At 42.6% G+C, this 23053-nt stretch overlaps 1 protein-coding gene across 2 annotated transcripts in view; it reads left to right on the top strand.

Annotated features, from left to right (window-relative positions):
* The window catches only part of LOC132815014 (matrix metalloproteinase-16-like), a 251756-nt gene that overhangs the window by 84567 nt on the left and 144136 nt on the right, over positions 1-23053 (top strand). Inside the window, exon 2 of one of the 2 annotated variants that reach the window (XM_060823644.1) lies at positions 1564-1712. The exons of the other annotated variant lie outside the window; for it this stretch is intronic. Coding sequence (XP_060679627.1) covers positions 1564-1712 — 149 coding nt within the window. The remainder of the gene's footprint in view (positions 1-1563; positions 1713-23053) is intronic. 2 annotated transcript variants of the gene reach the window in all.

Raw genomic sequence — 23053 nt, 5'->3', positions numbered from 1 at the left:
TATTCTTTGGAGGGTCAGTACAGACTGAATGGGTTGAATGGCCTTTATCTTTATTGTATGATTTCTATGTCAGTGATAATCTTTAAAAAAAATCTGCTGTGCTGCTTTGATTGACAATTCATCTAATGTAGGTTAGACAAAATATCATGTAGTTTTAATTTACCATTTCCAAAGGGCTATTACCATGCTATTATGAATGCTTGCCTGGAGTTCAAAAGCTAAGTTTAACTTAGCAAGGAGTTCATAGTTTGATTCAGTATAAAGAAGCCGTCAAATAATTCACTTTCTTTGAATTAAAAGGGTCTGACTCAAAGTTTATTTAATGAGAAGTTGGAACACACAAAATTTTAAAAACTTCAAATGGGTTTTCATGAATAAAGCTTTTTTTTTAAACTAGTTAGTTTGAGATTGGAGTTGCATTAGATTGTTGGCAGTATTGTATCTTTATTGAGTGATTGTAGAGGTGGCAATGGTCCAGGTTGGGAGGGGCATGGTGGACCATTTGGAGTGGATTAGATGCATGAACCAGAAAGGACTATAGAGGAGTTAGGGTTGCCTGGTGGGTGAGTGGGTGAAGGGCTTGAGTTGGAATGAAGGCTCCATTGAGGTGGAGGTATAAGTTGGCATGGTATGGCCAATAAAGCTACGGAGGAACTACAGTGTAGGTTGAAGGTGTAGGTTGAGGTATAGAGGGGCAGTGAAAGGTAAGAGATGATGCCTGGTGCCGTAACTGTTTCTAAAACAACTGAAGTTGCTTCCAGTTGTTTTCAGGCCTTCTGAGCAGCAGAATGTGCCAAGTCAAAGTCCTATCAGACCATAACACTGTCCTTTGATTAGAGAGAGAGAGAGAGAGAGAGAGAGAGACAAACAGAGAGAGAGAGGGAGAGAAATGACTGATGATAGTTTAAGCTGAGAGTCACCATGCCTCAGGTGAGGTGAGAGGGTGGTTGAGGAGGTAGGATATTCATTGTAACCTCTGCCGGTGAAGGAATTGAACACCAATTTCCCTTCTGAACTCACAGTCTTCTGTTTCAACACTGAACATGTTGCTTCACACAAATATTGTCACTGTTATCTGCATAAACATGCTATGCTATGGAACCTCTGGTTTCCAAGGTTGTATTTTTTGAGGGAGACCCTCGATGGAAGAGGGTCTGAGAAAGGCAACTACTTCTCTCAGCCTCTAACGTGAGATGGGGGAAACAAACACCTGGGAGCCTGAAAATGGCTATTCTTAGTTCTGACCCTATATTTATGCAGGAAACAGCAGGATAAGTGTCACTGGAGTGAAGAAACAATACTTTTAGGATATCAACCCTTCCTCAGAATGCTCTAGTCCATAGTTGAGACAATGCACCTATTCTCTCGTGGATGCTAACTTCTTCAGAGTGTTTTAATTTCAGATCATTATCATCTGCAGCATTTTGTTCTTACCATCAACATGTGAAATACTATGCTCCCCTTGCAAAAAATCTTAGTTATTTTTTCAAAAAACTGATTTTTTTGATGATTTTAATAGATATAATAGACTGATCGATTGGCATTTTTTTCTTTTTTTTCCAGATATGGTTACAGAAGTACGGCTATCTTCAAGCTAGTGAACCCAGAATGTCAGTATTGCACTCTTCACAGTCCCTGCACGCAGCTGTAGCTGCTATGCAGCAATTCTATGGAATTAAAGTTACGGGGACTTTGGATGAAAACACAATAGAGTAAGGAACGTCTGTTCACCCCTTCCACCAGCACCAGCTCACAAGTGCTGTCTATGATTGCTAGACATCTATCACCTCCTATTTGCAATTCACTTGAGAAACAGTGCTGTCATTTTAAATAAAACCAGAGAATATACAATTCTTCCATTTCATCTTAAGTGAAAATGCCACTTATTAATGTAGTTATAATGTCTGACGGTAGCAGGAAATGTAAAGTATTCATTTATATTCAGCATATACCTCCCAATCATACAGATGAAGGATTTGCTTCTTTTCAGTTCCACTGTTGTGCACAGCCATCAGCCAGGCAGCGTAAGCTGTAATGAAAATACTTGCCAGTAAGTTGCAGACAATTGAGAGATAATTTTCAGCCTTGAAGGAAGCTTGGAAATGTAGTGTTAGTTGCATAATAATTTAACACCATACAATGACTGGGCCCATCCTAACAATCTAAAATTGTTGAACATTTAAATCGAAGGGTCTTGAGACAGTTTCCAGTCTGTACGTACAATCCTCCAAGCTGAAGGTTAAACCTTGCAAATTGCCCAAAATTTCTAATTGAAAATGCATCTCCTGTTTCCTCTTCGACTTTTAACTTCCTCTCTCTTATAACAGTGAAACCTAACTGAGTTCTGGGTACTACAGTACCTACTAAAGGATGGCAGATCCAAGTTTAAAAATCTCCAAGCTATTTTCCTCACTGGGATGAGTTTTACATTTCTCTTGGCCCAGCCATTAGATTTCACATGGAAAGCTCGAAGATCACTTGTGAGGCAGTGTGGGGAGAAACTTGTATCTGTCCTGTCTTGTCTTAGTATGAGTAGTGGTCATACAATTTCTCAGGCCAGCTAGCCTTTCCCAGCATGTGTTTGCAGAGGAAACAGCTGTGTTCAAGACATTAAAATTGAATCTTTATTTAAAAACTTTTCCAGATTTTATGAAGGGAGAAACGCAAGAGATATGTTGTCACACCGAGCTAAAACTCAATCTGGTACTTACTCCATGCAATGTCTTTATCTCCTAGAATTAATTTGGAATACCATCCTGTTAACTCTGAATTTTGCTTGATAAATATCCTTGACAATAATCTCAATACAGGACTGTTTAAGTTGCATTACATCAGAAAAAAACAGTGCCATTAATTACCATAATTATCCCGAAACAGCACCTGAACATCATAAGTGGCTGTCCATCTGTGCAATAAATAATATCTTGAAAAAGAATAGCCATGTCTACATTACCTTTTTTGAAAAAAATCAACATTACAGATATCCTGACTTCCATTAGCTCAATATTAAAAATTCTCATTGTATTTATGTTTTCAGTTGAAAAATTTTAAGTGACAGCTGAAATTCTGAGCTTGAAAAATTCTGAATTTTAATGAACAATTATGACAGGACTATCTCAGGATATGAGAAGAGACATTCATTACATTAAGTGTGATATTAGCAGCACCACAAATCGAACATTATATTGTTGTGGGGACAGAATTACAATGTTCTTCTTGCAATTAAGATTAGCTGATGATGCTATTTGAAAAAAGAACAAAGACATACTTAGACAGATAGTTGACTGTCCGAAAAAGGAAAATAAGGTCAATATATTTTTATTAATTACAAAATAGCAATAAAAACATTTCCTCATGAGTGTCTACTGTATTATGCACTTGATGCTCTCTTCCTCATGCTTCATGGAGCAGAGGTCATGTGGAGCCACATTGTGCCAAACATGATTTAGATCTATGCACTTGATATTTTGCCAAAACCACCATTAATATAATGTCTGAGTTTGAATTAGTGCTGGGCTTTAATAAAGTTGATGCATCAAGTTGAGCAGATTTTGACGGACGAAGCATCAAGACCATACCTGCTTGATGCTGAAAGTGGACTCAAGGGCACTGCAGTGGTGCACTACATTAAAGTCCAACAATGCTGTAGAATAGAAAGCTAGTACATAGGTCCTCACTCACAGGGGAGGGTAGTGGTGTAGTGGTAATGCCATTGGGCTAATCATCCTAAATGCTCAAATTAATGATTAGGGTCACAGGTTGAAATCCTGTGGAGTTAAGCAAATTTTGAATGCATAGCTGGTATTACTGATGATAGCTATGGAATGATCACTGATTTCTCCTTTTATACAAAAGTATATAAAATTATGATGGGGTGTATAGCCACAGCCTTTTTCCCATGGTGGAAATGTCAAGTGCTAACTAGGCTTTAAAATGAGAGGGGGAAAATTTTAGACAGATGTGCGACAGGGATGGTAGTGGGTACCGAGAATGGGCTGCTAAGGGAGACGGAAGGAGCAGATATAGAATGGTTAAGGGGAATTTACACAGATACATAAACAAGCCAGGAATAGTAGGTTATGGACCATGTGCGGGCAGATGGGATTACTTTAGAATGGCTTCATAGTTGGCATAGACAAGGTGGGCTGAATGGCCTGTTTCTGAGCTGTACTGTTCCCTGTTCTACAATCTATTAAGTATCTAGTGATAAACTTATTGTAGTAATTGTAACGAGATCAGAGTCGAGTATGGTGCTGGAAAAGCACAGCAGGTCAGGCAGCATCCAAGGAGTTGCCTGACCTGCTGTGCTTTTTCAGCACCACACTCCCGACTCTGATCTCCAACGTCTGTGGCCCTCACTTTCTCCCAGTTGTAATGAGGTCAGCCAGGTGAACCTCACAGAACAAGAGTTGCCTGATTGAGGCTGTTAATCTGGTCCAATCAGGGAGCCCTGTCTGACTGATATAACCAGGAGTGTCAGGCATGCTCACTCTGAGAGCTGGCTCTGAGGAAGCTGGACCAGTCTCACGGACTCTCCAAGTGTAAATAAAGGATGACTTGGTGGTTGGATGCTGGCCTCTGTGGAGTTAATTCAGTGGTGATGACATAAAAGCATGCTTCTGAGTTAACATTTCTGGCATCGTGCTGGTCTTTAAGAAGCTTGACCTGTTCAATCTTGCTGTCAAAGACTGGGCCCACTGTGTGGAAAGAGTGTAGTATTTTTCCAGGTAGCTGACATTGAGGCAGATGAAAAGCAATGAGGAATTCTCCTGACAGCTTGTGGACCCGCAGCTTTTTCAGTTATTAGGAGCCTAACTTTCCTTAAGACACCAGATACTAAAATTTTCAAGAGTTGATGGATTGAGTTGAGGAATATTTTTATCCCAAGCCTCCTCTAATTCTGAGATGCTATTGGTTTTACTCGGCAGTTTGGGAAATAGAGAGATCCTTATAGGGATTTTTGACGAAGTTAAGATGACAAGCAGAAATCTGTGACTTTGCTTTAACCCTTAATGAGATGCTGAGAGACCACTTGGTGGGATTAATGATGTAACCATGCAATAGCACTTAGTAGTTGAATCCCAACTAGACTTCAAACAGACTCATCAACTGGTTTTATCGTTGGAAAATATGGCCATTGGAGCATCGGAGTTGCAAGGTATTCCATTGCAAGTGGATACCCTTGCCATTCCAACTGACCTTGGGGAACACCACATGAGTGAAGACAGTTGTGTAGTCTCACTCAGGGAATATCCTGATCAGAGGAAGCAATTCCATGATTCTGCAGGGCCCACCCAGTGCCGTTTGCCTTTCAGCAAATCAGAAGGTTGGAAAGTGTAGGAATCATCAAACCAGTCCAGTTTGTGGACTGCACCAGTCATACTGATTGTGAAGCCAAAGTGTCAGTTTGCCTTTATGTGGATTTTAAACAAACAGTAAACCACTTTTCACAGCTGGATAAGTACCCAACCCTGAAATGATTTATTCACAAAGCTGTCCTCATGAAGCTGGACATGAGCCATGTGTACTTGAAAATGCAATTAGATGGGGATCCCCAGAACATTGCTACAAATGATGCCCATAAGGGTTTGTATGAACACACGAGACTGCCATTTGGGGTATCATCAGCCTGTGCCAGTTTTCAGCAGATGATGGAGAACATTTTACAGGGTGTAACCCAGGTAACCATTCATCTGGATGACATGCTAACAACAGGGAAGATGAATAAGGAGCACTTAGAGAACTTGGACATAGTCCTTAGGCATTTCTCCCAGGCGGATGTACACCTTAGAAGGCACCCTAAATGACTTACTTGAGCAATAGAGTTGACAAGACTGGGTTACACACTTTGGAAGATAAAGTGAGGGCGATCAAAGATGCCCCAGCTGTCATGTCACAGAGCTTATGTCGTTCCTTGAGCTGGTGGACTATTATGAAAAGTTCATACGTATCCTGGCTTCCATCCTGGCACCTTTGCATCAACTCTTCAAAAAGGGTCAGCCTTGGAAATAGTCATGTCGCCAAGCCATGGCCTTTAAGGAGGTGAAGAAACAGCTCTCATTCTCTGAGGTGTTGGCACACTATGATCCCAAGCTGCTGGTAGTGACATGTGATGACTCCTCCGTACAACATTGGGGTAGTATTTGTTCATTGATGGCCCAATGGAGAGGAACACTGAATAGCATATGTATCCAGGACTTTGGCTGATGCAAAATGTAAATACACCCAGAAACAGAAGGAAGGATTAGCATTCATATTTGGAGTCAGGAAGTTCCACCAATAGTTTTCCAGATATAAATTTCTAGCAATAATGAACCACAAACCCCTGCTGGGTCTACTTAAAGAGGACAAGGCAGTGCAGTCCATAATTTTTGGCTGAATTCAGCACTGGGCTGATACCAAGTGCATATAATTACAAGATGGAACACAGTTCAGGGGCCAAGAAGCAAAATTTGGATGCATTGAGCCTGTTCCTGCTGGCAGATACACCACAGGTGGTACCACGCTCGAAAAGTCGGTATTAGTTTTAAATTTTCTGGACACACATCCAGTCATTGCTGACAATGTCAAACTTTGAATGCAGAAAGGTCCAGTCCTTGTGAAACTGAAACAGCTGGTGGTAATGGGGGCTCCATCAAAGGGCTACAACTGGAATTGAATTTTTTTGGATCCGAAGAGACCAAATCACAGTCGAGGACTGTATGTTATTATTATGGGAAGCAAGAGTAGTTGTCCCTAGCAAAATTTGCCGCAGATCCTGGCTGAACTTCACCAAGGTAATCCAGGGGTATCCAAAATGAAGGTATTGGTGAGACGTCATGTCTGATGGCCAAGATTGGATGCAGACAGAGCTGGGTTGGTGTGGCAATCCCCAGAATGCCAACAAAGACAAAAATTACTGATGGCTGGATAAACCCTGGACTCAGTTGCACATCAACTATGGAAGTCCTTTCATCGTCTAAATGTTCTTTGTCATTGTGGATGCCCACTCAAAGTGGCTGGATGTGCATAGAGTTCATTTGTCAAACATGGGGGAACAATGATAGAAATGCTATGAGCACCTTTTGCTCTTCATGGACCTATGGAAATGTTGGCCACTGATAATGGGCCGTCATTTACCAGCATGGAATTTAAGTATTTCCTTAAATCAAATGCTGTTCATGTAAGGACAGCTCCTTACCATCCATCATCCAATGGTCTGGAAGAAAGAGCATTCCAAACTTTGAAGGAAGGTTTAAAGAAACAGTCTATAGCTTCACTCAATACCAAGCTACCCCATTTCCTTTTTGATTATAGCACCACCCCCATGCAACTACAGGGATAGCTCCAGTAGAGTCACAAATGGGGAGAAGACTGTGCCAGACCTTCCCAGACCTGGGGGTGGGGCGGGTGAAACAGTGTCAGGAATGTGAATGCCAGACTGAAGACTCGTTAAGCGAGCCAGACAGCTTACTTCAGGGAGCGAAGTTTGCTCTGGGAACCATGGGAATGGTCCTGCATGGGTAAGAGGCACAGTTAACCCGAGGTCAGGCCCTGTGATGTACAAAGTTTGTGTAGGTACAACGGTTCTGAACAAGCATGTGGACCACATGAAAGCTGCAAACTTGCAAACGGTGCTAGAGCAAAATGGGCCTGGCTCCTTAACAGCCTTGAAAATGTGTTGCTGGTTAAAGCACAGCAGGTCAGGCAGCATCCAAAGAACAGGAAATTCGACGTTTCGGGCCAGAGCCCTTCATCAGGAATGAGGAGAGTGTGCCAGGCAGGCTAAGATAAAAGGTAGGGAGGAGGGACTTGGGGAAGGGGCGATGGAGATGTGATAGGTGGAAGGAGGTCAAGGTGAGGGTGATAGGCCGGAATGGGGTGGGGGCGGAGAGGTCAGGAAGAAGATTGCAGGTTAGGAGGGCGGTGCTGAGTTCGAGGGAATCGACTGAGACAAGGTGGGTTCCAGAACCCACGGATTCTCCCTTTCCATCAAACGTTGAAGATACCTCAGAATCTGAGATAAACATTGCTGATGTCACCACCTTGACACCTTTACCACCCGAAGAGAAGAATGAATTTCTCCTGAGATGCTCTGGGTGAAAGAGGTGAGCGACAAGCTGCCTGTGTGAGAGGCTGAGTTGGTGGAATCTGACTCGGTACTAAAATGCCCCAGGAGGACCTACAAAAAAAACAACCTATGTTCTTCGACTCAGAGGGGGAGGGATGGAGTAATTTTAGCAAGATCAGCCAAATGAATCTCATAGAGTACAAGTTCCCAGATTGGGGCTGTTAATCTGCTCCAAACAGGAAGCCTTGGCTGACAGATATAAACAAAAATGTCAGAACATAGAACATTACGGCGGAGTACAGGCCCTTCGGCCCTCGATGTTGCGCCGCCCTCTCATACTAATCTGAAGCCCATCCCACCTACACTATTCCATGTACGTCCATATGCCTGTCCAACGACGACTTAAACTTGGCAAATCTACTACCTTTGCAGGCAAAGTGTTCCATACCCTTACTACTCTCTGAGTAAAGAAACTACCTCTGACATCTGTCTTATACCTATCTCCCCTCACTTTAAAGTTGTGTCCCCTTGTGTTTACGAGGCTCTCCCTGTCCACCCTATCTAACCCTCTGATTAACTTGTGTGTCTCTATTAAGTCACCTCTCAACCTTCTTCTCTCTAATGAGAACAGCCTCAAGGCCCTCAGCCTTTCCTCATAAGACATTCCTTCTATACCAGGCAAGCACCCATTCCAAAGCTTCCACATCCTTCTAATTATGCGGTGACCAGAACTGTACACAATACTCCAAGTGTGGCCATACCAGAGCTTTGTACAGCTGCAGCATAACCTCCTGGTTTCAGAACTCAATCCCTCTATTAATAAAGGCCAAGACACTGTATGCCTTCTTAACAACCCTGTCAATCTGGGCAGCAACTTTCAGGGATCTGTGTACATGGACACCGAGATCTCTCTGCTCATCTGCACTCCCAAGAATCTTACCATTAGCCCAGTGCTTTGTATTCAGATTACTCCATCCAAAGTGTATCACCTCACAATTGTCCACATTAAACTCCATTTGCTACCTCTCAGCCCAGCTCTGCAGCTTATCTATGTCTCTCTGCAACCTACTACATCCTTTGTCACTATCCACAACTCCACCGACCTTAGTGTCATCCGCAAATTTACTAACTCACCCTTCTAAGCCCTCATCCAAGTCATTTATAAAAATTACGAACAGCAGTAGACCCAACACCGACCCTTATGGTACACCGCTAGTAGCTGGACACCAAGATGAACATGTTCCATCAACTACAACCCTCTGTTTTCTTTCAGCAAGCCAATTACTGATCCAAACTGCTATATCACCCACAATCCCATTCCTCCGCATTTTGTATAATAGCCTACTGTGGGGAACCTTATCGAACGCCTTGCTGAAATCCATATACACCACCTGTTTGGTCACTGTCAAAAAACTCAATAAGATTCGTTAGGCACGACCTACCCTTCACAAAACCGTGCTGACTGTCCCTGATTAGATTATTCTTTTCTAGATGGTTATAAACCCTATCTCTTATAACCTTTTCCAACACTTTAGCAACAACTGAAGTGAGACTCACTGGTCTGTAATTAACAGGGTTGTCTCTACTACCCGTTTTGAACAAGGGAACCACATTTGCTATCCTGCAGTTCTCCAGTCCTACTATTCCTGTAGACAATGATGATTTGAAGATCAATGCCAAAGGCTCGGCAATCGCTTCCCTTGCTTCCCAGAGGATCCTAGGACAATTCCCATCCGGCCTAGGGGACTTGTCTATTTTCACACTGCAGTATTTCTACTACCTCTTCCTTGTGAATCTCAATCTCTTCTCTTCTAGATGCAAGTATCTCTGCATCTTCCTCGCCAACATTTTCATTTTCTATAGTCAGAGGTTCTGTTCACTCTGAAAGTTGGCTCTGATGGAACTGGACCAGTGTCAAGGACTCTCTTTGTGTAAATAAAGGGTGACTTGGTAATGGAATACCAGCCTCTGGAGTTATTTCACTTATCTCACCTGAGCGGAACTACTGAGCAAAGGAAATATGGCAAGGTAGATAGGTAGAAGCTTTGGTCACTTTGAGCAGTAATCATTGCCTATTTTCATATCCATCCATACTTTATGACCTGGGAGGAAGGAGGGCAGGTAAAAAAGAAATGAGATCTATTCTACCAACAGTAATTGAAATGACCTCTTCTTGGGCACTCAGAACTTTAAACATTTTTTGGAAGAATTTCAACTTGTTCTTATAGATGCTTTTTGATTAACCAGTTCAGGCATTTGAGGGTAGAGGTGGGACTTAATCCTGGTACCTCTTCACTCAGAGGTAGATGTACTACCACGAGACCACAAGTTCACTCTTTTATAATGGCTGAACGAGGTTGACATGAAGAGGTTTAAGCATTAAGGATTACAGCGTTAGGAATGGCACTCCTGACAGTGTATCTGCTTCAAGCTTTGGATTCTCTTTTACTGCTCAATAATGTCAAATTTAGACTTGAAGTATAGGATTTCTTCTTGAAGAACATAGAAAGAAGATTATAATTTCTTCAATAAGAAGTATGATAATTCTGTATGTTTTTTTTCTGTCATTAACTTCCTATTACCATTAGCACAACCTTTTTTTCATATGAATCCCACTTTTCAGAGACTTGTGTGACCGCAGTTTTATTAGTGAATCATCCATTTGGTGAAAAGAGATATTCTTTAACTTTTTCACTACAGTACATGTTTATCATAGTGTGATAATTAGTGAAGCGCAAGGTGTTCAACTCTTCTTGCTAAGTCAAAATGTGTTGTCTTGAACAACCACTGGCTTGGTTGGGTCGTAAGAACTAACCACTGATGAGCAAAGTGGGAACGTAAAAGCTTTTCTTAGCTACTTTTCTGAAAACAATATACACTGTAGACTCCATAGCATCTTAGAGAAAGTGGGAATTCGGTCCATCATGTCTGCAGTCTCTCGACAGGACCATTCCAAAACTTGCTCATTTTTCCCATAGGCCTCCAATCCCTCTGTATTTATCACCCTTTCTTCCAGTTTTATATCTCGTGTCCGCACTCTCAATTTATGGCATCTATGCCTGCCAACTCGTAACTGGTGTCCTTTCACTTGAATGAGCAGAAATTGTTGAGAACCGAGGGTCACAGTTGAAGAATAGATGATTACAATGTGCAACTTCTCTAGAGTCACAATTCTGTGACTGTTTCACTTTTTGAGGTGTGGAGATTTGGTGCAGTGTTTATCAATTATCGCAGAAATGACTAAGAACAACTGCACCGATTCACTGCAGCAAATAGATAACAGTGTCTGCTATTAGTCAGACTGCAGCTCAAAAAGAAATTCTCACTATGTTCTTATAAATGGCAACTGGGCATCCTGCAGTCTGAGCAAATGGGGTAAGCAACAGGATATCTTCTTAATCAACCAGCTTGAGAAATGGAGAATGAAATGTAAATTAGTAGACATACGTTGTGCCAAATCAATTACAGAGAGAGAAGGTAACAGAGAGGGGGAAGAAAATTAGATTGAGAGAAGAAAAAGGAACAAGACCGAAAAACAAAGCTTTTGAATGATTAAAATTGACATTTTTAAAATGTTCAACATGCAATATTTGTCGCAATACTCAGGCCAGATTTTCGCTGTGACAGAAACCTCAAAGGTGGCAAAGACATCAGAAGTATTATGTCCCTTCTATGAACCTTGAATCCCAATTTTAATGGGAATGGGATTGACAGTGCTCCATGGTTCACTGTGACACTTTTTCTGGAAACAGCCATCCTTTAACTTATCAACTGCTCCCTCTGAATTGGTATTTTGGGATCCTTGATGTCTGCAGTACTGATGATGGAGATGAATCTGTTTGCAATGTATTTCTTTAGGATAGATCAAATGCTGCATGGGGGAGGTGGTGGTGGGAGGGGGAGGGGATCAGGTATCATTTTATAGGAGTGGTGTTGGGATCAGGTATTATTTGAAGAGGGTCAGGCACCTTCTGGGATTGTTAACTTTGGAGAATGGTGCACCTTCTGTTCAACTTGTGAATTCCTGTCAAAAGTCTCAAAAAGAGTCAAACTGTCAAGAAGTGTTGAACTGTTCAAGAAATGTCAAGATGACTTAACAGCTATGAACCCTTGTCAAAAGATGTCAGACTGTTAAGTTTCAAGACACATAAAGAATTATCAAGCAGTCAAAACCTGTCAGAATGTGTTTATATGAATAAGAGCGTGGTCTGTAATGTAGAAATTTAAGGAAACGAACCTTGTTTTCTTGTGTTCATTGGTACTTGTGAATACTAGATAGGTTGACATGAAGGTGAAGAATGATAGGGTGGAAGTAGGCACTAATTTGGCATGGAGGAATGAAGACTTATGCCTGATATGTAAATGGGTATTGGTGATTTGGGAGACAGTGGGATTGGTAGAGGGTCCTAGAGAGTCATGAAGAATATGAAATGCCATAAGGGACAGGTAAAGCATTAGTGTAAAGGGTTTTCATGGATGCATCATGTGAAGCGAGGATGAGAGGTTTTGGGTGGGGTGGGTCTGAGGGTAAGTTTTGGAGGAATCTTTTATATTTGATTATTTTATTTTAGTTTTTGAACACAGTGCCACAGCCCTTCTACAGGCTTTCTACCAAGCCCAGGTGATGATTTGACAGCCTCCACAGTCCCCCAAGGTAACCGGGCTTAACTACCAAACTAGCCCCTGCATTTACCTGCACTAAAAAATGGGATGTGTGCGCAGGAAATTTTAAAGGTCATATCTGCAGAGCCAAGAGTTCTTCCATCTGGGTACAAAATCTGGTGTGCGTGCATTTTTAGATGTATTGTGAAACACCTCTTGAGTCAGTGGGACTTGCACCTAGGCCTTCTGGAATGCAGCACAAAACCCCTGGCCCATTTTTAAATAGTTTTTTAGTGTCAGATGAGTTGATTACCAATGATTAGCAATCATACATTTTTTTAAAAAGTTACACTTATCTTTTCATTGCAAGCTTTGTTAGTATTTACCCTGCACATCATAGGATCATAGAATCCCTACAGTGCGGAAACTATTGTCTAATCAGCCTGTTCAGACATGTTATTGCACACGTCTGGAACAAGCCTAATGGCTCAAAATACTACCACTGCACCAGAGTCTATGCAAAGATGGTATTTTGATTTGACAACAAGTATCCGTGAGGTTTTTAAATACAAGAAACAAAGTGAAAAAAGTTAGATGCAATCTGGTGTCTTTCTCTTTCTACTTCGAAAGTCACTTTACTATGTCAGCTGTGGGAGATTAGGGAGAATTTCCACGTTACTGATGATTATGTCTGCAGGAAGTGTCTTTGGTTGCGAATACTATCGGATCACATGGATCAGTTGGAGCAGCAGTCAAAGGCAATAAGAAATTTACAGGAACTGGGAATGTGATGGATGGCAGTTATACGAAGGGAGAATAGCTGCAGATTTAGTCAAGTGGATGGGTTAGCTCCAGGAAAGTAGAGGAGGTAGGCAGGTAGTGCAGGTATCTTCTGTGGCTATTCCCATTCAAGCAAGTATGCTGTTTTGGAAAATGTATGGGATGATGGACTCTCAGAGGTATGTAGCACAAACAGCCAAGTTTCTGGTACTGAGAAAGGGTCCAATGTAATGAGGGGGATCTTGGGTTCCAAGCAATCGATTGTGATAGGGGACACTCTCGTCAGAGGCACAGACACATGCTTCTGTGGCCAGCAGCGAAAAATCAGAATGGTGTGTTTTCTCCCTAGTGCCAGGATCAAGGATCTCTCAGAGAGAGTGCAGAATGTTCTCAAAGGGGAGAGGGACCAGCAGGAGATCATTGTACACATTGGAACCAATGACATAGGAAAGGAAAAGGTTGAGATTCTGAAGGGAGAATATAGAAAGTTAGGCAAGAATTTAAAAAGGAGGTCCTTGAGGATAACAATATCTGGATTACTCCCGGAGCTACGAGCTAGTGAGGGTAGGAATATGAGGATAAAACAGATGAATGCGTGGCTGAGGAGCTGGTGCATGGGAGAAGGGTTCACAGTTTTGGCTCATTGGGATCTCTCCTGGGTAAAGTGATCTGTACAAGAAGGACGGATTGCACCTGAATTGGGTGGGGAGTAATATAGTGACAATGAGATTTGCTAGAGCTGCTTGGGAGGGTTTCAACTATTAAGATGTGGGGTGGGACACAGGGAAATGATAAGGGAAGAGATCAACCTGAGACTGGTACCGTTGGGAACAGAAATGAGTCAAATAGTCAGGGCAAGTAGGATCAAAGAACAAGGTAGGACTGATAAATTAAACTTCATTTATTTCAATGCAAAAACCTTACAGGGAAGGCAGATGAGCTCAGAGCATGGTTAGGAACATGGGACTGCGATATCATAGCAGTTACAGAGATGTGGCTCAGGAATAGACAGGGCTGGCAGTTTAACGTTCCAGGATACAAATGTTACAGGAAGGACATAAAGGGAGGCAAGAGAGGAGAGGGAGTGGCGTTTTTGATAAGGGGTAGTATTATAGCTGTAATTAGGAAGTTATCTGGGTGGAACTGAAAAATAAGAAAGGGATGATCACCGTGTTGGGATTGTATTATAGACCCCCACTATTGTCAGCAGCAAATTGAGAAGCAAATTTGTAAGGAGATCTTGGTTATCTGTGAGAATAATACGGGGATTATGATAGGGGATTTTGACTTTCGAAACATAGACTGGGACTGGCATAGTATGAAGGGTTGAGATGAACAGGAGTTTGTTAAGTGTGTTCAAAAAAATTTTCTGATTCAGTATGTGGGTGTACCTACTGGAGTAGGTGCAAAACTTGACCTACCCGTGGGAAATGAGGCAGGGCAGGTGACTGAGGTGTCAGCGGGGGAGCACTTTGGGGCCGGTGACCATAATTCTATTAGTTTTAAAATAGTGATGGAAAAGGATAGACCGGATCTAAAAGTTGAAGTTTGAAATTGGAGAAAGGCCAATTTTGATGGTATTAGGCAAAAACGTTCAAAAGTTGCTTGGGGGCAGAGGTTCGCAGGTAAAGGGACGGTTAGAAAATGGGAAGCCTTCAAAAGTGAGATAACGGAGTCCAGAGAAAGTATATTCTTGTTAGGGTGAAAGGAAAGGCTAGTAGGTATAGGGAATGCTGGGTGACTAAAGAAATTGATTTGGGTAAGAAAAAGAAGGAAGCATATATCAAGTATAGACAACAGAGATCAAGTCAATCCTCAGAAGAGTACAAAGTCAGTAGGAGTATACTTAAGAGGGAAATCAGGAGGGCAAAAAGGGACATTAGATAGTTTTGGCAAATAGAGTTAAGGAAAATCCAAAGGGATTTTATAAATATATTCAGGACAAAAGGGTAATGTGGGAGAGAATAGGGCCCCCTCAGAGTTCAGCAAGGCAGTCTATGTGTGGAACTGTAGGAGATGGAGGAGATACTAAATGAGCATTTTGCATCAGTGTTTACTGTGGAGAAGGACATGGATGATATAGAATGTAGGGAAACAGATGGTGGCATCTTGAAAAATGTCCATATTACAGAGGAGGAAGTGCTGAATGTCCTAAAATGCATAAAAGTGTGTAAATCCCCAAGACCTGATCAGGTGTATCCTAGAACTTTGTGGGAAGCTAGAGAGGTGAATGCTGGGCCCCTTGCTGAGATATTTGTATCATGGATAGTCACAGGTGAGGTGCCGGAAGACTGGAGATTGGCTAATGTGGTGCCACTATTCAAGAAAGGTATAAGGAAAAGCCAGGGAACTATAGACCAGTGAGCCTGATATCGGTGGTGGGCACATTTTTCGAGGGAATCCTGAGGGACAGGATTTACATGCCTTTGGAAAAGCAAGGACTGATTAGGAATAGTCAACATGGCTTAATGCGTGGGAAATCATGTCTCACAATCTTGATTTAAGTTTTTTGAAGAAGTAATGAAGAGGATTGATGAGGATAGAGCGGTGGATGTGATCTATATGGTCTTCAATAAGGTGTTCAACAAGGTTCCTCATGGTAGGCTTGTTAGCAAGGATAGATCTCATGGAATACAGGGAGAACCAGCCATTTGGATACAGAACTGGCTCGAAGGGAGAAGACAGAGGGTGGTGGTGGAGGGTTGTTTTCAGACTGGAGACTTGTGACCAGTGCCACAAGGATCGGTGCTGGGTCCTCTACTTTTTGTCAATTATATAAATGATTTGAATGTGAACATAGGAGGTATAGTTAGTACGTTTGCAGATGACACCAAAATTGGAGGTGTAGTGGACCGCAGATTATGATGGGATCTTGATCAGATGGGTCAATGGGCTGAGGGGTGGCAGATGGAGTTTAATTTAGATAAATGGCTGGAGCTGCGTTTTGGAAAGGCAAATCAGAGCAGGATTTGTACACTTATACACTTAATGGTAAGGTTCTAGGGAGTGTTGCTGAACAAAGAGACCTTGGAGTGCAGGTACAGCTCCTTGAAAGTGAAGTAGCAGGTATTTAGGATAGTGCAGAAGGTATTTGATATGCTTTCCTTTATTGGTCAGAACATTGGATACAGGAGTTGGGAGGTCATGTTGCGGCCGTACAGAACACTAGTCAGGCCAGTTTTGGAACATCATGTGCAATTCTGGTCTCCCTCCTATCGGAAGGATGTTGTGAAATTTGAAAGGGTTCAGAAAAGATTCACAAGGATGTCGTAAGGGTTGGTTATAAAATCATGAGGGGCATGGATAGGATAAATAGACAAGATCTTTTCCCTGGGTTGGGGGACTCCAGAACGAGAGGGTGTAGGTTTAGGGTGAGATGGTAAAAATTTAAAAGGGACCTAAAGGGCAACTTCTTCATGCAGAGAGTGGTGCATGCATGGAATGAGCTGCCAGAGGAAGTGGTGGAGGCTTGTACAATTACAACATTTGAAAGGCATCTGGTTGAGTATATGAATAGGAAGGGTTTTGAGGGATATGGACCAGGTCTGGCAAACGGGACTAGATTGGATTGGGATATCTAGTCGGCATGGGTAAGTTCGACCGAAGGCTCTGTTTCCCACGCTATATATCTCTATAACTCCATGACAGTAAGAGGTAATTTGGCCCATTGGGTCAGCACCAGCCCCCTGAAGAGCATCCCAGTTATACTCATTCCCCATTCTATCTCCATATCTTCCATGGCTAATCCACCGAATCTACACATCCCTGAACACAATGGAACCTGAATAATCCGCCTCACCGCCACATGCTTGGACAACTACAGGTTGTTGTGATATAATATGCCTTTCGTTAACTCGAATTGGTTGTAATGCAATTGATGAATTGTGAATGCAGTTTGGATAATGCAGGCTTGGATGGTGAGGACCGGGGCTGGTCTTTCCTTGTTGTGGTTGGGGGGTGGGGTTTGAGGGCGGAGGTGCGGGATGTGGATGAGATGCGTTGGAGGGCATCTTCAACCACATGGGAAGGGAAATTATGGACTTTAAAGAAGGAGGTCATCTGGTGTGTTCTGTGGTGGAGCTGGTCCTCCCGGGAGCAGATATGGCGGAGGCGGAAGAATTGGGAATACAGGATAGCATCTTTGCGGGAGGTAGGGTGGGAAGAGGTATAATGCAGGTAGTTGTGTGAGTCAGTGGTCCTCACCTTCCATCCTACCAACCTCCACATAAACCACATCATCCGCTGACATTTCCGCCACCTACAAATGGATCCCACCACCAGGGATATATTTCCCTCCCCAGTCCCTCCGTTACTACCTGATGAGGTCCATGCCTTCCAAAAACCCACCCTCCCCTTCTGGCACCTTCCCCTGCCACCGCAGGAATTGCAAAACCTGCACCCACACCTGCTCCCTCACCTCCATCCAAGGCCCCAGAGGAGCCTTCTGCATTCATCAAAGTTTCACCTGCACATCCACAAATGTAATTTATTGGATCTGTTGCTCCAGATGGGGTCTCTTTTACATTGGGGAGACTGGACACCTCCTCACAGAGCGCTTTAGGGAACATCTCTGGGATACTCACACAAACCAACCACACCGCCTCTAGACCGAACATTTCAACTCGCCCTCCCACTCTGCCGAGGGTACGCAGGTCCTGGGCCTCCTCCATTGCCACTCCCTCACCACCTGACACCTGGAGGAAGAACGTCTCATTTTCCTCCTCAGAATAATTCAACCCCAGGGCATCAACGTGGACTTCACCAGTTTCCTCATTTCCCCCCCGCCACCTTACACCAGTTCTAACCTGCCAACACAGCACCATCCTCATGACCTGTCCTACCTGCCAATCTTCCTTCCCATTTATCCAGTCCACCCTCCTCTCCGACCTATCACCTTCATCCTCACCTTCATCCACCTATTGTACTCTTAGCTACCTTCTCCCCAGCCCCACTCCCCTCCCATTTATCTCCCCACCCCAGAGGCTCCCTGCCTCATTCCTGATAAAGAGTTTTTGCCCGAAGCGTCGCTTTTTTTGCTCCTCGGATGCTGCCTGACCTGTTGTGCTTTTCCAGCATCTGCAGTCCTCACTTACGCCCCCGCTCCCCCCCCCCCCCCGAAATTAGAAGTATAAATAACAGTGGGCATCATTAACCTCATTGTAATTTTGACAACAAAATGCAGCTCAATGAATTTGCCTGAAGCTTAAGGTGAATCTCTTCAAATGTTACAACAACAGCAATTCTAGTTTTTTGGAATGGATAACATTTAACCTTTCATTCCTACAGTTTTAAAAATGTGCAATGATTTCCTTCCACATCTGCCTCAGTTATACAACCCTGCTAATTCTGCCACTGCCTTGAATAGACTACTTTGCAGCAACTGCACATAATTGTAATAGGAAGTCAATCCAATTTGCAATAAAATGGGATGCTGCCCACAATGTGAGACCACCTGGGGGAGGTGCTCTTACATGTCTTTCTTTTCTGGAGGAGCATGCTTGTTATCTGAAATGTTCAAAACACAACGCATTAACTTAAATGAAAGTGATTCAAACAATCGTGTTTATTTGATTAAATTGAGACAGGAAAAAGGGCATGTTACAATGCGAGTGGAATGCCGTGCACACGCGTATTTGTAGTTTTTCATTGTCTGAGAAACCAAAGCTTCAAACCAGCTGACATATCTATGGCTAGCATTATCCTTATAGAGTGGCTGAAGGAATTTGACAACTATAAATAATCCATCCATTAGCTAGTAGTCTAGCTGATCACACTGCTAATTAGGTGTTGTGAAGAACATTTTCTTTAACCCACATCACACTTTTCAATCACTGAAACATCCATTTCTTTTTGACATAGTGCTTCTCTACTCACTGGAAAACTTTTCAGACCTCCAACTTCCCCAATCCCCAAACTCACATCGAAGTTAACACAAGAATGGAGGAGTTGCATAAAGAAACATTAAAGGCAGGAATCTGACAGCATATCAGAGGACAGATGATGCAAAGAGGCTGCATTTGTCTTTGTACAATATTTTACTTGAATTGTGCATCTGATGGTTTCAACTAGGATGCTTTTGGGCACTTGCAGAAATTAGAAGTGACAAGAAACTGCAGCTTTTCCAGTACCATATCCCTCCAAACCACTCTCCAGGAGACTTGTGTGACTTCATGTCGATGATGTATACTGTTCCATTCAGTTACTCAATTTATCCAAATGGACATCACCTTCAAGCAGCACAAAGGTTCAGGAACTCCTTTACCATGGGATCACATTAATGGCAACTCCTGAGCCGTCCTTCCTTCCTGCTCCACCAGCAGGCATTTGAGCAACTCAGAGTCGAAGAGTGTGGTGCTGGAAATGCACAGCCAGTCAGGAAGCATCCAAGGAGCAGGAGAATCGAGGTTTTGAGTATAAACCCTTCATCAGGTTGCTGCTCCTTGGATGCTGCCTGACCAGCTGTGCTTTTCCAGCACCACACTCTTCGACTCTGTCTCCAGCATCTGCAGTGCTCGCTTTCTTCCATTGTAGCAAATCACAGAGTCCAATGTAACTTTGCCATGAAATCTTACTTGAGTGACAAAGAATGCACTACCTAAATTCTTCTTTTCCTGTAAATAACTGCACAAAGAGGATTGAAGACCAAAGGGCAGTGATTTAAGGTGATTGACTGAAGAAGTAATGGCAAATTGAAGAAAAACTCTTACAGAGTTTGAAGTGAGAATTGGGAATTCAATGCTTGAGAATATAGTGAAGACAGATTCAATCACAGTTTTCAAAAGAAAATTGGATAAGTGTCTTCGGGAAGGAAAAACGTTATAGGGCTCCAGGAAACTGGGATTGAGGACGTTACTCTTGCAGAGACCCAGAAAAGATATAAAGTGCCAAATGTCTCTGTGCTACAACCATTCTATGATTCTTTGAAAAGCACAGCATATTCCAAACAAATTATTAATTTTATTTACAGAAAAACAAATTCTAAAGCTTGTTGATCTTTGTCAACATAGTGCTTCCCTCTGTTGATTTGGAGGTGCCGGTTTTGGACTGGGGTGTACAAAGTTAAAAATCACACAACACCAGGTTACAGGTTTATTTGGAAGCACTAGATTTTGGTGCGCTGCTCTTTCATCAGGTGGTTGACAACTATAAATAATCCATCCATTAGCCAGTAGTCTAGCTGATCACACTACTAATTAGGTGCTGTGTAATTTTTAACTTTCAATTTCCCTCCGATACCCAACTATTGTTTGACAAAAACTGTCAGAGGCTTTAGCATATGTTGTTATCCAAGATTTTGTGGTGTTAGCCAAAAGGATTCCAGCACTGCAAGTCTTGTACCTCAGATCTTTTGCCTCACATACCTAGTACTGCCATATTGATGTAGGGGTTAGTCACTCACCTAGTGTTAATAAAATGACACAATCACTAATAGTTCTACAGCTATAATCCTGTGTCACATTATGAGGACCTTGGTCTTCTACTTGTAAGGGAGAGGTGCTAAACTGATTGTTTTTGTTTCTCTCTGCACTGCTATGCAGTCATGGGAGAGAGAAATTCAGTAACAGATGTCATGTCGTCTTTCTTCAGGTGCTACAATTAACTTCTGGTTTGTCAAGATCACCCTATCCCATGAAGTTGTGCAGTTCTTTTTCCCCAATGTCTCAAACAAAATATATATCCTCCTGTTAGAAGTTTATGCATTTCACTCTTCTGTTTGTCCAATAATGCCTGCATTGCTGTTCTCCTGCCAACTTAGAATAAAGATGTGGGTTATTGAAGCCATGGATGTATTCAACCAAATGTAAAGGGAGAAAAGATCCTCAAATGATAGAGAATATTGAATCCACACAGCAATTTAGAGCAAGGTGGAGATGATGGCCTAATGGTGTTGTCACTGTGCTTATTAACTCAAGGATTCTGAGTTCAAATCCTGCTGTGGTGGAATTCAAATTTGATTAAAGGAAAATCTGGAGCTAAGAAGTCATTGTTGGGGAAGTATCCTTCTAGCTCACTAATGCCCTGTAGGGAAGAGAGCTGCTTGTCTTACATGTAACTCCAGACTTAGAGTAATGTAGCTTATTCTTAGCTACCTTATGGGCAAGAAATGCTGGTCCTGATTCCTGCCAATGAATCCTGTTATTGAAGTATCCTGGACATTTGGCTATTTACACTTGTTTTACACACAGAACAAAAGGCAGCTTTTATGCCAATTAGCTGAGGAAAATTTCATGGAACTTTCTTGCTGGTGAATGATAAACCTTTTGCCTTATGGTAGCTTCACAACAGCCCAACAGATATGGAGGAATTGGGAAAGACAAACATCTGGGCCACTGTATGCGACAATAGTAACCCTTATAAGGTCATCATGGAAGTGGATGGTTTCATGAAGGCCCTGTATAATTGCAACAAGATATCCCTGTACTCTACTCAAATCCATTCATTGTATAGTGAGACAGCAGCCAATTGTATTCCCATCCCCCAGCACCTCCTGGAATTAAGCAAACTTTTCATTTGAATCTGACACATTCTTAAGTTGTTGTTCGCCGAGCTGGGAATTTGTGTTGCAGACGTTTCGTCCCCTGTCTAGGTGACATCCTCAGTGCTTGGGAGCCTCCTGGGAAGCACTTCTGTGATCTTTCCTCTGGCATTTGTAGTGGTTTGAATCTGCCGCTTCCGGTTGTCAGATCCAGCTGTCCGTTGCAGTGGTCGGTATATTGGGTACAGGTCGATGTGCTTATTGATTGAATCTGTGGATGAGTGCCATGCCTCTAGGAATTCCCTGGCTGTTCTCTGTTTGGCTTGTCCTATAATGGTAGTGTTGTTCCAGTCGAATTCCTGTTGCTTGTCATCTGCATGTGTGGCTACAGACCCCCAGTCAACAACCCACAAGCCAGGGACACAGCCAGACAGAACGGATTCAGGATGATCCAGGTAATAATTACAGACGCTCACAACAGACTTCACAAATACAGACAAGAAATTGCGCACCAATAATCATTAATTTCAAAAACCACCAATCAGGAATGGACCTGGACCATAGAACAGGCCATCACTGTAGGACAGAACAGGACCACACACTGCAAAAAAACTGCACTAAAAGAAAAAATGGCCAAACTAACACACAACAGAGAGGACACCACAACACACACCTGGGTTAGAAACCTCTCCCACAGACAGCTCACAGGCATGGAAAGAACAATACTGGCCAAGAGACTCAACTACAACCACAGGGACGCCAAGACAGCAGACTTCACTAGAATGCACACTCAGGAACAATGGACTGACAGAAGAGACACAACAAACAGTGACACAAAGTATCATACCTCTGATAACAAAGAAAAGACAAACACATAACCTCAACACCAAGGAGAGGGAAGCACTAAAAGCACTAAGAAATGAGTCCATGAACACCAACTAGCCACGAAACGACACGACCAGCTATCCTTAGTAGCCACACACGCAGATGACAACAAGAATTCGACTGGGACAACACTACTATTATAGGACAAGCCAAACAGAGAACAGCCAGGGAATTCCTAGAGGCATGGCACTCATCCACAGGTTCAATCAATAAGCACATCGACCTGCACCCAATATACCGACCACTGCAGCGGACAGTTG

Source organism: Hemiscyllium ocellatum, chromosome 4 (genome assembly GCF_020745735.1).
Source record: "Hemiscyllium ocellatum isolate sHemOce1 chromosome 4, sHemOce1.pat.X.cur, whole genome shotgun sequence".
NCBI lineage: Eukaryota > Metazoa > Chordata > Chondrichthyes > Orectolobiformes > Hemiscylliidae > Hemiscyllium > Hemiscyllium ocellatum.
Note: the sequence above shows the minus strand (reverse complement) of the source record. Positions and strands in the feature narration are given on the sequence as shown.